The sequence below is a fragment of the Strix uralensis genome, chromosome 3 (genome assembly GCF_047716275.1).
Source record: "Strix uralensis isolate ZFMK-TIS-50842 chromosome 3, bStrUra1, whole genome shotgun sequence".
Lineage (NCBI taxonomy): Eukaryota > Metazoa > Chordata > Aves > Strigiformes > Strigidae > Strix > Strix uralensis.
The window spans coordinates 75358828-75377004 of NC_133974.1; the positions used below are offsets into that span (position 1 = coordinate 75358828).

The 18177-nt window shown below is 38.2% G+C and overlaps 1 protein-coding gene across 10 annotated transcripts in view; it reads left to right on the forward strand.

Moving 5' to 3' along the window:
• The window catches only part of EPM2A (EPM2A glucan phosphatase, laforin), a 41978-nt gene that overhangs the window by 12759 nt on the left and 11042 nt on the right, over positions 1-18177 (forward strand). For all 10 annotated transcript variants that reach the window (XM_074862932.1, XM_074862941.1, XM_074862940.1 and 7 more), the window contains one exon: positions 2624-2798. In XM_074862932.1, the coding sequence (XP_074719033.1) occupies positions 2624-2798 (175 nt within the window). The remainder of the gene's footprint in view (positions 1-2623; positions 2799-18177) is intronic.

Sequence of the window (18177 nt, forward strand, 5' to 3'; positions counted from 1 at the left end):
GTAGGCTAGCTAAGGGAATGAATGATGGTGAAGGTGAAAAGATTACAAGACAAGGAGGCTACTGCCCTTTAAGAAGGCAGATGATAAAGAAGGAAGGAAAAAAAGAGCCAAGAATTAAAGATGGAGAAGGAGGAGGGACAGTAAAACTGATAAATGACAGAAGAACGTGCACCTCAAGCAGCAGCATTTGGAAATGGGACAGTAGGAAGCACGTTGTGGTGCAATTGAGATCATGAAGACAAAGAAGAGCGAGGCTTTCTTGTCTTGTAGGACTGACTAGCACCTTGAGGAAAGAAGAAATTAAGCAGGAGGGAGAGATTGTAGACTGTGATGGCAAAAATTCATGCAGAAACCCTGGTGAGAGAGGAGGAACAGCTGTGAGCAACGGAAGGGGCAGTCCTTGAGGGAGCCAGAATGGGTACAAGAGCACCTGCATACAAGGAAAAATAGGGCTGGGAGTAGCAAAAGAGCCAGAGATCCTGAGAACATGGTTCAAAACTGCCAGGATGCAGTGAGGGCTGGCAGCTCCCTGGGGATCGGGGGCTGCAGGGACACCCCACGGGGCTGGCAGCCAGGAGCAGGCTGCCAGGTGCACTGGGACAGCCCCAGGCATCGGGCACCTCCCTGAGGACAAGGCTGAGGCTGGATGGGACATCTGCCCGTGGGTGGGGGTGGGGATCAGACACAGCCTTGAGATGGCGGGGCAGGGCCATGGTGATATGCATCGCTACAGACAGTTGTCAGAGAGTAAAATGGGGAAGGCAAGATGTGTTGTTGGTGGTTGTAAAGATTCTGCTCAATACATGAAGTCAGTTAAGTGTCATAAACATCCATAGGTTTTGTTATGCTGTTGTATTTGTCGATGTATACTGCTGTCTTCAAGTATTGTTTAAAAGTGGTAAGAATGTGTAAACAATTAGAAATATGAGATAAAAAATATAGTGGTAAGATCTGTAGCTTCAGGAGCTATATACTGATCTTGCTCACCTTGCTTATCAAAAGCTGTTTCCTACCATTGCATATGATGCATAATAGTTCATCAATACAGGAAGAGAAAATAGTTTTCTGCCTAGTATTTTCTTTTTCTTTTTGGTAAATACCAATATTTCACAATTATAATAAAACGTGACACGTCATCTGGAAATAAGGAGATTGTTTGAGCTTTAGTATTAAATGTTAGCCTTATTCTCTAATCATTGTATTAATACATCTCCCAGAATGCTCTTGCTCTAGCAAATTTCCATAAATGTGGTGCTTGGAAGCTGGTCATGCATTTATGTGCAGTGTGAAATTGAAGATATTCCTTTGGGCATAATTTTACTCAGAAATGTTCTAACATCATTAATAATGTATAAGTGTAACAGGTTTACATTAAAAGCAAGCCATAGACTGGGTCATTTCTAATCTGCACAATAATTCCTATGTGGCAATTAGTATTACAATATGTATGTAAAAATGGGAGGGGGGAGAATATACATGTACTGAATTTTTGAGGCTAGATAACCTTTTGATTGATGACACGACCCAGTTCAATTCTAGTTGCCTACTCTGGCATGGTATTAAAAATTGGTTTTCTGTACTAAACCTCACATTATTCCTGTAAGAGAAGAAAAAGGGGTAATGGATATTAGATAGTGGAAAACCATATGTAAAAATTCTTACTTTAGACAAAGCCATTTTAGGTAATTGCGATTACTCACCATTGCAGATGTGACTGTCCCTTTCTGGGTCACTGTGGGCAACTTTTACCATGTATGATCAAACTCTGTAAGTGGGATGTGTATCTGAGGAGTACAAAGTGACTGTTTGTTGGTCAGCAAACATAAAAGACAGGTAGGATGTAACGAGCTCCTAGGCCAGGCATTGGTATGCATCCTGTCCCTGACAGGACACCTGAAGGGTCTTTGCTGGCCAAGCAGCTGTGAATGAGGTGGAGGAGGACCATCCTTCTCTGCTTCCCGAAACCTGTCTTCATTGCTGCCAGGTTGCTGTGTGTCACCTGCTTGATTTTCCTCTTCAGGATTTGATGCCTTTCCACGTTGGTGTTTTTCCTCTTGAACCCTTAAGGTGGTAACAAATCCAGCGTCACCCATCCTACCTTTGTTTGCAGTTTTACCTTTCTGATCTTGCACGACCATACTCTGCTTTCTGTGAGGCCTTTCTTGTTGCTTGGCAATTTCCTTAGAAGTCAGCTTGAGGCGAGGTGATGCTGCTGTGCCCTGTTAGAGCTAGACCTTGAGCGACATCAAGCTGGGCCCCCAGAGGGAGGTCACACAGCAGAAGCATTAAATGCTGAGGTCACATATTATCAGACATCAAATGAGGAACTTAAATTAATTATTCTTCAAATTTTAAGTACTATGGTTGATGATTTTGGAGTCTTATACAGCTTTAATGTTTTTTTTAAACAGTTTGCAAAAGTTTATTTTAATGCTGAACATTTGCTTTGTGGCAGTGCTTCTGTTACAACTATTTCAAGTGTTAATAATGTGTTATGAGAAATGCAGTTTGAATAGGCAGTGAACACCACTTCTGGCCTTAAATAATCAGTTCACATCTCCTGCAAATCTTTCGGAAGATTTTCCAAATACACAGCCTGCAATTGTCCTTTCTTCTGTTCTAGGTAATGGGCCCTGTCATGATCGAAGTTGTGTTTACAACCAGAGCAACATAGTAGATGGAGTTTATTGCCTCCCAATAGCACACTGGATTGAAATCTCTGGACATACTGATGAGATGAAACATACAACTGACTTCTATTTTAATATTGCAGGACATCAAGCTATCCATTATTCCAGGTAAAGGTGCAGGGCTTGACTGGTGTCAGGTATTCAAACTGAAAATCTGTATCAACATAGTGTCAGCAAACTTTGAAGTGGTGAATGGTAGTATGCATGTAACAGCAAAGTTTAACAAAGATTCAACATCCCTTTCCAATTAAATGTCACTTTTGACAATAAAAAGGAGAGATTATGAGTTCAAGATACCTGCAGCCTGCACAGGTGTGTTAAGTTGCATCACATCTGAAAATGACTAGTAGTAATTTATGGATAAATTTATGAGGAACTGTCATTTTCAAATGCTTGTCTGTCCATATACACAGGTAAATACGCATGTATGTTTGGAATTATTTTGCTGAAGAACATCTCCTGGGAAAGAAAAAGGATATATTCCATCACCAGAACTTTAGGGCCTCACGTTATGGCTCATATGTGGCAGCAACTGCCATTAATTACAGCTGTTATAGATGACTTCTGCTTCTGTGCATGCATTAAAAAAAATACTGAAACTTATACAAGTCTTAAAATGTTTGTACTTCCATGGTGTTCACTTGAGTTCACTTCACCAGTGAAGCATCCTGGCCTGAATTAGGAGACAGTAAAGCTTAAAGAGAAGAGGGCACCCACCCTTTAGGGCTGCAGATAAAGCACAGGCTGTATTTAGAGCAGCAGCCTTAGCACTGGTGGTTAACAAAGTGGCACTGAGGAATTTGGGACCACTGGTAATTTTCTCCCCATCTCTAGTCATGGTTGTGGCAGCAAGTGTGTTGATTGATAATGGTTACATGAATGCTGACGACTGTGGCATGCCACGTGCAGCTGATGTTAGTTACAGAGCAGTTAGTGATCCCAAAGGGATATGTATTTTTTTAAGAGATCAAACCACCTCGTACTTTCATTAGGTCTTAGCATTGCTTTGTGTGAATTTCTCCAGATTACCGTTTCAGCTACACCAACCTCACCGTCTTGTCTCCTTGTTCTATTCTTTTGTCTCCATCCTCCCACAGAATGGGAAGCAGAGTTGTCTTCTCATTAGAGTTGCAGCGTATGAGGGAAAAATTTCCCTCTCTTGGTATCTTTTGGAATAGTATGGATTCATAAGCACTGTTGGGCATATGTAGGTATTCATGTGGCTCGGTACCTTTTCCCTAAGACCCCCTCGAGCTATATAATACACCTGACAGACTGTGCTGTTATCTGTATCTTAAGCATCCATTTCCAACAGCCTATCAGAGAAAAGATCTTGTTTATTACAAAGCACTGACTTGTCAATCCCAAATAATCTTTGCTTGGCAGAGAAAGTTTGTGAGAAAGAACAGCTGTCAGAAAGCAAATATCTAAGTACCAAAGGCTAACTTATCTTCCTTTCCAGAGGCAGCAGTGATCCATTTAATACTGCCTTATCTGCGTGACTGTGTTTCCAAGATTAGGTAAAAAGCTGCAGATTCCACTAAAGAATATTTGAAGAAAATTTTTTGACTTGTGTAGTCTTTTCCAGATGAGGATCTCCTCCTCCATTCTCCACTCACACACACATACCTTCATTGCAAGGCAACCTCATTTGTACATCTTCAGTAATTCTTATCTCATTTCTTTGAGCTATATTAAGTGAGGATACTGCATAACAGTCCTGTTGCATAATTATTTTTAATAGTTTGAAGACATGCAGCCTTAAATGACTTTAATTATTAACAGTTGGGGGCAGATTCACCATTCCACTGGTTATAACAAAGCAGCCCAAAAATACTGGCTAATTAAGATTTTTTTTTTTGGCAGAACAGCTGAAGTGAGCTGATGAAAATGTATGCATTTTGTAATGGATTTGTTGATTAGAAGAGTACTATGGAGATTAATATCACCAAAAAGAAAGAAAAACCCAACACAAAACCCCCTCCCAAAACAGAAGCAAAGACCCAGTCCCTCTGCCTGTATGGTTAAAAGCTCAGTGTATGATCAAATCGTAATTATCCAACTAAGGTTACTTTTTTCCACGCTGTAACAGAAGCAGCAGAACCACGGAGAGCTTTATGAACACAAATTCTGAGCCCCATCACCAGCTGTAGAATCTTTACAGAACTGTGGCAGCTTGAAAGAAGTGATTTATCAATGAAAACAACTGATGTGAGCCGCTTCTCTATGTTGCTCCACTTAATAGGATTGCCATGCGCGAATTAGCTGGGGAGGAAAGTTTATCTCTGTCAAAATGGCCTCCCATGTGAGTCCTCGGACTGGTTTTACTTGTCCTCTGTCTAGTCACAACAATTAGAAACAGTTGATCTGAGCTTTACTACCACCTTACTTCTTCATGAAGTATGCGCTTCAACTTTAAATGAGCTGCAGCAGGATGAGGAGAGCCTGCTTCTTGCTGTTGCCAAAGTCATTCTGAATAATGCTAAGGCTGACAGCAATGCTCTGAGGAATCAGATTTTTCTTATTCAGTATAGATGTATTTGCTCATAAATCAGTGAATTTATATTTAAACTTATATTTAGAGAACTCAATTTGTGTTGGTCATTCAGGCTGGAGAGTATATGATGTATTTTTTAAGCATAACAGGATTTGAATTCATTTTTTTAACGTGTGAAATGGAACTTGCCTGCAGCTATGGAGTCATGACTGATACCTCCATGGCATTAGTGTTCACTTGTTTTGGACATGTAATGACACATCTCACCAAAATCTGGTTCAGGAAAAAATAACAGTCCTTTTCTCTTTTGTGTTAGATATTACTGCAATAAGATGCCTTCAAATTACAGGACAGTTCACTTAGGACACAGTAATTTTCCAAAGCAAATTAGAGTTATTGTAATCTTTTCTGGGAGAAGATGACTTCAGAAAATTTGTAAATCTGGGGCATGTTAGCTCTGTTTCAGTTCCATCTGTGAAAGGTAGAACTTCCTAATTCATAGGTGTTAGATACCTTATTATTTATATAAAAAACTCTGCAATTCTCAGAAGAAAAGTATTGCATAAAAGCAAGAGAGGGAGTGACACCTGAAATTACAAAATCCTTAAATAATATGTTGGAGACAATGATGCTTGATGGTAGAATTAGGTGCTATGGGAATGAATAGCTCCAAAAGGAAAATCCGTCTAGTTACAGTTTTCTATTTTCAGACTAATTTTAGTTTCCCAGATCCACTCCTGATAAGTAGTGAGTTCCCATAGTTTTTGCCTACTCATTCAAATATGATGTATGACCACCACCTCTTCTTTTTTGGATATATATTTGATGCCATCTATGGTGTCTAATTTTTGATAATACATGTTAAAATTTATTGTCTTCCTAACTGTAATTTTATTCATTGTGTGGGCTTTTTGTGGGTCATATCTCCTAAAGCTGATGAAGAAAAATATTTTTTACATGCTTTACATGTAAAATGCGGCTAAACTGGATTCTGTAAGTGAATTCCTCAGACAGCAATGATAGTTAATCTCTAACTGAAGTATTATTACAGCTGCTAAACATTTTAGAGGAAAATACACAATTAACTTTAAAAGAATGCAACGGGGGAGTCACTACATGAGAGTAGCCGTGGGTCCTGAGAACAATTTTTTTAGGTACAGTTTTTATAGCAGCTTTTTTGCACTTAGGTATTACGGCGATTAAATATTAATATTTTATGTTTACAGAGCGGGTGGGATGCTTCTGTAACTGGATATAATCCAAGAAATTGTGAAGTTGACAAATATGTTGCTATCATCAGTGTTTATGTCCTATTTTGTTAAGACAAAACAAAGCAAAAGATAAAAAGAGAATAAACCCTTGTGCTTAGAAATACTATTTTTTTTTTTTTGTTTCTTGATGGTTGGAAATTAAACTTAATTTATGATGTAGTTTTTACAAATGCTTTGTAGATTGTTGGTAAAATGGTTTCCTTTGACACTGCCGTAGTAATGTAGGTTATAATGTAAGCCAAGTGTTAAGTGGGGATGATCAGGAGAGTCACATAAAATATGCACTCCTGATGTGTACTAAAATTTTAACGTAGATAGGTGAGTGGATGAGGAATGATGCAGGGCAAAATCCAGATGCTTCTTGTTTGCCTTCTGGAGTCACTAAAGCAGTATTCTGCTGATGAGCACTGAGTTTCCTTTTGTCCGTAGTAATTCTCCTGTGAAGAAAATGAGCATTTACTTCATTGACACGCATCTTTAATTGGGGTGGAAAACAAGAAGCTGGTTGAGTATATTTTTGCATCAGAATCACTGGAGAAGGGAAATAATGTAACTTCTGTTAACTTATCTGGGTCATACAAGGCACGGTTATTGCTATTTGAATGTTAGAACTCTGCTGGGATTGATGAATGTAAAGATAAATTTAAAAGACATCAGTGGTAGGACTCAGCTTGAGATTACGACAGCTAAATTCATATGTCTGTATACAGCAATTTAACTCACTGGTGACTAGATGTATACTTTAGAGTGAATTGAAGAATTGAATTAGTCTCCAAAGTCCACTGATGATGCTGATGAGATCTCTACTGATTTATAATGAGACGTTAAACGTCCTGTCTGGTTGCTCGAATGTCGATGTCTAGCATCATTTCAGATACTATAGAGTTTACTGTGTGGCCTCCAGCTGCTGCATGACAGGAACATGATTTCTTATAACTTGTTAGCTGTATCTGTGAGCCCCATCCAGGTGTTCCAGATGCTATAGGATGTCTCAGATGTCAGCGGGAAGCTGTACTGAGGCAATGCATTGAGCATTGCTGTCCCTGAAGACACCCATTTTTAGGTAACCCGGGCTAGGTGTGTTCATCTTGATCTTGTATTCCATCCCTAGCCTATATTAATGAATAATGTCCATCTCAGTTCAATATGAAGTTAGAATTACCTTTGAATTATGCAACTGGAAAAAATACAAGAGAGGGTGCTACAAGAGAGATTACCATAATTAACATTAAAAGCTGAGAGCTAGCCATCCCCTGTGCCTAAAGACTACTTGTGGTAACAGTATTAGAGAAAAGAATAAGAAATAATGAGCTCCAGAACAAAAGTTTTCGTTTGTATTCTAATAAAATAATCCTGATTAAAAGTACTTAACATTAATAGGAATTTGGCCTTTAATTTCAGTATTTGGGGCTCTAACTGTAGAGTTAGCTGGCCATTTTATACATTAAATAATGGAAGTATTCTAAGCCACATTTTGTGATATGTTTATCCCATAAACTAGGACATTTGATCACTCGTTTGAATTTTGTTTTATTAGATTGAGCTATAGTCTTAAACTAGTCTAAATGAGATCCATTGTTTACTCACCAATGGGAATCATCTTTTATGGAATGGTTTAAATATGAATTCTATTTTTTTGTCCCTTGTATATCTTCATTTTTTTTCTATATCACCCTCAACTGGCGCTGTGAAATGCTTTCACTAGTCTCTGCTGTGAAGAAAATGGGTTTCAAATCAGTGTAAGAAGTGGCTTTTAAGCATTTTTTGTTTAAGTTATTGAAAATTACGAGGAAGTGTGAGGAAATAGGAGCAAGAGTGAGAAGACAGATATATTATGAGGTCAGAATTTTATCCATTTTTAAAGTCCTTATTTGTTTACATTTATTTATCTCTGTATTGGGTAAGAAATGCATTTCTCTTCCACATTTGTTGGCTATCCAACTTTGGATGGCTATCTCCTTTCATGAACTCCTGGCTCTGTGCCCTCCCTAACAATGGCTAAGAACTTGAAAACAGATTCTGCTTTTCCAAGTTTTGTGATTTTGCATGGGCAGGATGACACTTGACTGGTCTAACCTAAGACAGGCTATCAGAGAGTTAGCTACAAATCCCAGTCCCATGAACTGTGCACAGAAACAGTTAGGATGTGCCAGTGGTGCAGTCATAAACTGTGGTACCTGTGAAGTACTGTGGATGAACTGGATCAAGGAAACTAATTTTTCACTTTTAGTTTTTCTGAGTATTAGCAAATAGCTGTTGTCAGTACATCCCTGGTTCCCTCACCGTGACCTACCACCTGGGCACTTGAAATGGGAACTCCTGGATCTCAGCTACTCATTTCTAATCGCATTTCTTGTGAGTGCCATAGTAACAAGCAAAATCTGGCATTTAAATGGGTGATGTAAATTTTCCTAGAGGAAAAAGTCATGGAACTTTTAGATTAAAGATTTTTACATAACTGTTATCAGTGTTTGAATTCCCAGTACTACTTCTACCTACAATGACTGGTGTGATAAATCTGATGAATGGCTACTAGCCAGCATCCTGCCAGGTTTGTTGTGTACTGTAGTGGCTGAGGGACACAAAATACTCTACATTGGGATGACGCTGTTGAAGTAATGGCTGATGAATGGTAAATTATCTCTGTAAATATGATAAAATTGGAGGAGGGAATGATTTTGGCAGCAAACTAGACTGAAAACTAGAAAAGTTGTGAACTATTAATATTTTTATGTCAGCAATTTTTTAAATGGCAGGCTTCATTAATATTCACCAGCTTTTCGGAAGTGCTTTCTTCCCTTTTTTATAAAGCCACAATGTATGTTGTCAGCATTATTGATAAATTAAGAATTTTGAACTGTTTATATAGTCTAAACAGCATAACATTTTAGAAGTGATTTAATGTGGAATTTTACATTGCTTTAAGTTACAGAGCAATTAGAATAATTCTTGGTAGTCAATAAGGGCAAGTCACACTGATAGGTGGATTTCACTTTTGAAACAATATATTTCTAATGAAACACAGAATATTTTCACAGTTTGGAAATTACTGAATCCCCCAGAGTAATGCCTAGCACTCATCTGTACTAGAAAGAAATGGCTTCCATGGCACCTTAATTATGTCCTGTTTGCCTTTGTTATACTCATTATGAAGGAAAGCAGGGTTGTGAAGTTCTTTCTGTTCCCTATCCCTGCAAAGAAGGATAAAGGAAATCTTCTGGATGTTACACATCTGAAAAAGGTTTTTCTCCCCTAATCACAGTCTGAATCATATTCAGACGTAATGTCAAGGCTTTTGGCTCAGCTGAGGAAGAACCAGTTGGCTTCCCTAAACTCTGATGGTGAGGGAAGTGGTATGGATATGCAATAGCTTCCTGACAGTGTTGCTAAAACCCCCAAACAGTAATCCCGCTTAGGCAAAAGAGAGCTTTTGCATCAACAAAGCTCTTAATTAACTTCCATCTCAGAAGTTAATATGATTTTGTCTGTTGCAGGTCTGGGCTGGGCTTTATGGGGTCTGCACAGTGCCACTGGTGGACTGGCAGCGTGTGTGTGGCCACAGGAGGAGGAATGGGACCACAGCAAGAGCTTGTAACGCCACATCGGCACAAAGCTCTGCAAGGCGGCAATTATTAGATGTGTCGTTCCTCTGGAAAAGGAATAATTTGTATGTATAAATTATACATATGAAGTACATTGAGCATGGCTCAATTTGGCAAATTTAAAAAATTTTTGAAAATCATTAAAAAAACCTGGCAGAATGTGCATAGCTGAGTTGGATCAAGTGCTGTGAGATGGCAGAGGGAGAGAGAACTGCAAAGACTGGCTGCTGCTTTGTGGCAGCAACCAGCTTCCATTCACATACCAGGAACTGGTGGCTTGCAAGGTGCTTTAGAAGAAAACCTGAAATGAGGGTTCAACTAGAAAGAGATAGTAATTTAACCAAGTAATTTCCAATCAGGGAGCGGGCAACAGGATACAACAAGCTAAAAGGGAGCTTAGCATGCTGTCTGGATAGTCTTGTGAGTTTTATCTGGACTTTTTTTCTGGATTTTTCTTTACCATTCTGCCATTCATATGTGGCATATGGAATTGGCATTTGATTGAGAATTATTTATTTAGGGGATGATTGTTTAGGAATGAGTATTTCATTAATAAAATGACAGCAAGCAGAGACTGGCTGTTGATGCCAAGATGAACGCTTTTCATTAGCTGGCTGGTAATGGGCAATATTTGCTTAACACCACTGTTGCTCTTTAAAATGGATCTTTTCTTAGGTGTGTTGCTGCACAAAATGATTTCCTTACTTCTTAAGAAAAGCTTACAGTTATGTGTCATTCTGGGAGCAAAAACCAGAGGAAGACTGGGAACCCTCCATGAAAAAACCTTGAAGAGTAAACATACTAATTTGTTCTGTTTTTCTTTGTGGGATATAACAGGCAAATGTTGATAGTCTAGTAAATATGAATTTTGTTTGGGGTATCACTGTTAGGGAGCAAAAACTATGGTTGCTTTGAATTTCTCTTTCTGTTTTACTGGGGCTCCCTGTCCCTTGTCTGTATTTCTTCTGGAGGTCTTCAGCCCTTTTTCCTGCCTCTTTACTCTTTAACATTCAGGCCATCAGCGAGGGAGTAAAGTTCTGTCTCCATTGGAAAGCAATTTGCTGGTGTTGCCGGCTGTGAATGAAATTGACTGAGATTGTGAAATCCTGGGCAATTTAGCTCACAGCCAGGATGATGTGGAAGGCGCAGCATCACTCTTTCACCAAAGATGATGTTCCAGTTGTCTCACAGATATTTATTTCCTCTTAGCTTTTACATGCATTTATTAGGTGCCCTGTAATCCCTGGCACCTTAGTATAGTTTATGTAAAGATAACAGAAGCTCTTTTTCAAAAGCAGAGATTGTGTACTCAACCTTATTGCTGTTTAGTTTACCGGGGGGAACCAATTCAGGTATTTGGTTGTTATCAGAAGAGTTTCACTAAGAGAACTCCATAATTTACAACTGTTGAACCAGGAACTTGTGTTTGCAGTGTAGACCACTCTGTCTACCCTTCCCATGGTTTTTTGCAGGCACATCTACTAGGGCAGGTTAACCCAGCCAGCCTGCAGCTGACTCTTACAGAAAAAAAAGCCTCAAAATGAGAAAGTTTTCAGTCCCCAAATGTGAAAGGTGGCACCATCAGATAGTTTATTGCCACCAGCTGGTTTGGTGTTTGCTTGTTCAGTGTATACTGTATTTCTGAAACAGGTAACCTGTAAGAAAAATCTGAAATAAACAGTTGCATAGTTGTTTCAACTCAAATGAAATGAGAAGAGTGTAAAAGATACTTAATTTAAAACAGTATCAAGCTGAAGCAATTGTTATGAATTCTACCTCTATCCTCAATAATTTTTATAAATGCTGAGAGGTATAAATGCCAGTTTTCATTCTGAAATGCTCTAGATATATACAGGATAATTTAAAAAAAGATCCTCCATGTAAAAATATGGAGAAACCTATTTAAAGGATAAAAAATGATTTATTAGAAAGGAAACTTGAATGTAGCTCTAGTGTCTTTGAATTTTGTCTCAGAAACATAAGTATTTTATTTCCCAAAAGTAGATAGATATTATCAAACTACCACTGTATTTTCCCATATATAATTTTTTCTCTGCAAGAAAAAACAAAAAACAAAGAAATGAACTGTGTTTGTCTTCCCAGGGAACATATTAAGAGTCTGAACTGAAAATCTCTTGTTCCCTCCTTTAAGACTTGTACTTTGGGAAATTAAATTTCAGAGAGTCAGGTACATAATCCCTGCAATTGTTCAGAAGTTTAATGTATGTCCTCTTGTGAACTATGATAAAAATTGAGTCAAATGTCATAGACATTGCCAAGTTATAAGAAACATGGATTTCCTCTTTATTGGTTCAATAGACACCATGCTTTGTAAGTTTAAATGAAACTTCTTTTTTCTTTGATGTGAAAATACCTCATGATAGAAAAAATAGGATTTTAAGCATGCGAGAAGAGGAAGAAGGGGAAATACGCATTTCAGTTTTAATACAGGGACAGGAAAATGTGGAATATAAATAAAGTCAGTAATGAAGTAGAAGCTTGCTTGCTTTCTTCCTTTCTCTCTCTCATCTATCTCTCTATCTCTCTATCTCTCTATCTCTCTACCTACCTACCTACAACTTCAAGTAATTGAGTGAAAGCAGCAGGAATAGGATGGTAGCATTCATGCAGAAAGTCCATTCATCAGCTGTGGGCCAGCAGCAAGACTCTCTGTGGCTCTGTCTTTCAGTTCAGGGACTGGATGCTAGGCACTAGTATATACGTGCAGATGTTGGTGGGCTTACAGAGCCTTTTTTTTAAAAAAAATATTTTTTCAGTTTATCTAGCTTCTCCAGGACTGCCTTTTCAAAACTCGTCAGAACAGTTATATCCAGTGCCTTCACTTTCCCAAGGTGAAGATCTGATAAGGAGGATATGCAGCTTCCCTAATAAAATAATATTTTAGTGTTCCTTCTTTCTGCAGTCCAGCTGCCAGTTCGAAGGGTTGGCTGTGCAGAGACCATTCCTAAACACAGCATTAACTACTGCTTTTGCTGCAGCAGACTGAATTGCTCAGCTTCCTGTAATACTGAGCTGCTTCGATCTGTGAGATGAAAGGAGGAAAAAGCTTCTCAAATGTATTTGCGGTCTAGGTACTAAGGGTATCCAGTATGAGTATTGTTTTACAAATTCACAAAGTCAAGCTTCAGCCAAGAATGTAAACACATTTACATAAACTTTAGTAACAGTAGATTAATACATTTGTTCAAATGCCTGCAATGTTACTTTCTAAGCAGGTGAAATGATATTACTAGGAAAAGAAAGAAATCTGAAAAAAAAAAGCAGTCATAAAAGATAGACAACCCTTGGTAATTCTTATCAGTCTTTGGGCACCAATAAAACCTGCAGGATTGCTCGTTCATTAAATTTAAGTCAAATGATTTTTTCCCTTTGGACATCCAAGATGTCTTCAAGAGATCCCACTATACTTTGCTGTTTTGTGTTAAGAAGACTTACATAGGGCCTTCTGGGGCCTCTCAGTAGCTCTGTTACAATCTCAGCCTCAGCATTCAAGGTTGGCGACCCATCCACCAGGGTTATTAATTTTATGTTTATAATCTAGTAACCAGGTGTGTTAGCTAAAATGAAGTTTTCTGACAATTTTATTATGGTAGCACCATGCAGCTGTTGTCCCTTTGATTTGAGTTTGTTGTGGGAACATGTTATTTTAGATATTTATGTAGCTGACTGTGGTCATGCATTGATTCATTTTTTCTCAATATTTCTAGGATGTTGACCCCCAGGCTGTGGTACTCTGAAATGTGTCCATCCCTCTTTAAAATTATTATAAACGGAGTGATGCGAGTTTAGAAATTCTGGATAAATATCGTAACTGGAATGAACACAGATACAGACCCTGTCAAGACTGTTGAATTTGAATGGTACCACAAGGGATGGATGTGCTTCTTCCTCTGACTGTTGCCGTTCTGAGGGGCATTTTTTATGTGTGCATATGCTGCGAGGCCACCTTGCAATAACCTGTGCTTTGCAATTATGTAATTTTCATGAATATGTGCTTGTTTCTGAAACATTGGAAAGCATTTCCATTGGATCTGAAATGCTGCATTTTGAAAAGTGGACTTATCTTTTATTATTTTTGCAGTCTAGATTTCTAAGCAGCTGCTAGTAAGTAAACTCTGAAAGAAGACAAAATATATTTTTACCAACGATTCCTGAAATTTCTCAGGGACTAACTTAAAGTATATCTGTAGCAGTTTAAGTCAATTTTGTTAAAATGCTCTAACTTAAAGGTGCCAGCAGTGGCATCATTCCCATTGCTAAGCATTAACATTAGAAATTCTCATTCCTAATGCCAAGAGATTCATGGCTCATTACGATCTGGCTTAGTTTAGCAGCCTGTTGTTCTTGTGTTTCTGAGTATTTGTTCTAATTCAAAACAAATGGGAATGTTGGCAACCTAACGGAGACATATGTAGGAAGTAACCATTGGCAACCATGGTTGCATGAGACAGGATTCTATAATTGGAGTATTTAAGTATTAGTCCTCACAAGCCAATGGAGGAGTCCTTTCCAGGTTGTTCAGTACAAGCCTTGGAACCTGATTCTCTTCTCCGGCTGTATTTTTGTAATTGGCACATCATTTGCTTCAGATAATGTTTATACAAATGGAAGTATAAAAAGAGTCATTCCTTACAAAGGCAAATCCTGCTTTCTACTGCATGCAGTGTGCTCCTTGAGCAACAGTAGAAACCTTGTGTGTATGTTTGAAAATAAAGTCTGATGAAATCCTACAAGGCATGTGTGTGCTTATGAATGATTGCTTTCTTATCTTCACAGTAGAAATATGTATTGAAGTATGACATAAGATATTTCACCTTGAATACAGGGAGGATAAAATTTTATCTTTCACAATTTAGTTTTGGCCATGTATGTAAAGTCTTGTGTGACCAAGTTATTTTAGATCATATCTAGAGTAGAGATAAAATAGATTATTAAAAAAAAAAAGTATAAGATATAAATTAATTGGCTTTGAGCTTTTTAATGGAGTGAGGTGAATGAGAGAGGAGAAGAGCTCATAGTGTGTTTTTTTCCCTGTGTAGATTCAAACGTACTGCAAGCTCAACAAGAGCAATTCCACTGAATTTATTGGAGCATGCGCACTTATCCTAGAGACAAAATTAGATAAATTTGATCTGTTGTTGGGTCAGAAGAACAAAGATGATTTACAATTCCTTTTGCACTTCCATTTCCCAAGGAGGAACAGTCTGGAACATGTTCCTGGCATAGAAGAAGATCAGCTGTATCAGGCTGGTATATCTCATCTATCAGTAATTGACCTTTGAGGTAATGGTGCAATCCCTGTTAATGGGGATACACTGCCTCTTTTGTGTTGCCTTCTTCCCAGGAACTTTGTGGTCAGTAGATATCCCACAAGAAAAATCCCCAAGGTTTCTTGTTAGGAGAACTTTACATTGTCTTTGCATCACGGGAGGAATGGGAATAACAAATTTGGTTTTGCAAACCCATTTAAAATACAAAATGATGTTAACAGTCTTTTTTGTTTCTATGTCAGGGGTTCCCTGACAGAAGACACGCCTTCATCACAAACTGCGGTGAAAAGCAGAGATGCCTGAGCCAACTTGGAATGAATGATGGCATTTTCCACAGGCTGTGTAGCTTTTATGACACTGGAGTTGGAGCAAAATAAATTGGCTTGCAAGGAACTTTTTGCTACCATAGCTTGACTACTTCTGGTGTCTGAGTTAGCACAGTTAAATGAAGACTGAGAAAGAGGATATATTACTATTTGTAAAAGATATTCAGGAATTAGTAAAAACGAGGAAGAAGAATTATTGAAATTGAACCTGCTTTAAGATCAAATGGATATTAATTGCTTCTGAATTAATTTAGAGTGTAAAATAGAACAAGGTTTCTGACATCAAAGGAATGATGTCTAAATTCTGGCATGACCTTTCAAATAGGGCAGGGAGGAGAAGGAACCTAAATTATTTCAAGATGGAGCTTGATAAATTAATATAGGTAGTGATCCCAGAGATGGAAATTAAAGTTTATGATTATAGTATCATAGATCAGAGGCTCAAAGAGACCTCAGAAAGCATCCAGTCCATTTACTTGCTCTAACGTAGTCTCAATTACATTTAAATCATTCCAGGTTTGTCCAGCCTGATCTTAAATATGATCTCATCTCAGTGATGAGACTCTACAGCCCTGTTACTCTTCCATTCAATTACCTCACTATTCCTACCATTAAAAAACTTTCCTAATCTCAACTTAAGTCTTCCTAGTGCAATTTAAATTAATTTCTTCTTATCCTTTCCTCAGCTGACTTGGAGAACAAATTAGTATCCTGCCCCTTTATAGCCATCTCTTATATGCTTGGAAACTCCTATCCTTTTTCCCAGAATCACAGAGAGATTGAGGTTGGAACATCTCAGTTTTTTCATTTTGATATTAACCCTCAGTTCTTTCAGCCTTTTCTCTGAAAACTTGTCTTCTAGATCTCTGATTGTTCTGATACTCTCTTCTGGGCTCTTCAGGGGTTTCTCTTTCTTCTTCCCATTCTTCCTGATGACAGTCTATGAGTACTGAATACAGTAAAAGGATTATTTTTGACTCTCAGGCATAGTGCTACTGCTTATTTATCCATTATTGTAATTTTTGCAGTGTGGGATGTGGTTTACTTCCCAGTTGTCTAGGTGTTTTCATCAAATACGTTCCCTGCTGTGGCAGGATGTAAGATGTTAGAAATGCCCTTGATCTCTGCAGCTGTCCTTATGAGATGTTTTAGTGAATTTCTTCTAATAAAGCTCTTATGCTCTTTGTAAGGGAATGTTTGAAGTTGCTCTGGAAGGGAAAAATGGGCCATAAACATAAAGCTTTGTGGATCTATCTACACTAAACTTCTCTTAAGTGATTGACTTGAATTCTACTCATGTGGATCCTTCTTATCCTGTATCCCTGGTGCAGAGTCCACCAGAAGGTTATGAATGAGAAGGAAAGCTGTGCTGTGCTTAGGCATTAACATGGTTGCTCCGTGTCTCATAACCCAAAGAGTGCACCATACCACCTGCTGTAAATGCAGATTGGTGGGTGAAGAGGGGATGACAACCAAGCCCTTTTGTGCCATCAATCTGATGCTGTGGAAATCTCCTCCTAGGACAACAGAACCTGATGGCACTGTACCACTGGAACTGCTTTGTAGCTAAATGTCTGGGTAACCTTGTATTTTAGTTACAGGTTTGATATTTTTCTTACCTGTTTTCATTTTAGCACAATGTAAGCTTGAGGTCAAATCTTAATGGCTTATTTGCACTACATATCAGCAAATGAGGTAGTTTGATGCCATGTTCATGCATAAATTTGTGAACATGGCATAAATAAGATACTATTAAGCATAACACTCAGAATTCAAGGGCTTGAGAAACTTTGGATATTGCTAAGCTGACAAAGTGTTGTTCTAAAGTGATAAAAGCAGGTGTTTCTTTTTGGTTGCCAAGTTTGCTCCCAAGTGAGAGGCTAGATAAGTAGTCCAAATTACATCTAAGAAGAAAATTTGCCAGAGCTTAATTACTTTTCATCACAGTGCCAAATAAGAAGAAAAAAACCACCTTGGAACTACGTTGCAGTCTATTTAATTCTCCTCACTTAAAGCCCTGAGATAGAATTCTTAACTTCACAGTAAACTGCACTCTTCAGTGGTAAAGCAAAACAAATTTATAAGCAATGACTTGTGGTCCTTCTACATTTGGCATTTAGGTAAAAGCAATTTTTTGTTCAAAAATATAAGTAGTTTATACAAAGTCTGCAGCTGTGTCATTTCAGTAGGATATAATTTTATCATTAATCAGTGCTTTTCTCTGATGACTTCTGCTAAGGTTGTGGCCATTTATTCCATCTTTATTGATAAGAGTGATCTTATTAAGCCTGGCTATTTGATCTCGGTGTTCTGTGAGTTAGACCATAGTATGATCAAACCTTGCTCTCCTACTCTGGCCAGTAGTGCTTGTCTGTGTGCTGGGCAATTGAGTGCATCAGACTGTGTTAAGTCAAACCTTTCATCACAAAGCCTCCATCAGCTTGTCTTGTTCAAGGAGACTTTATCAGTAAGTAAGTCAGCAGGAGAAGGGATTAAGACC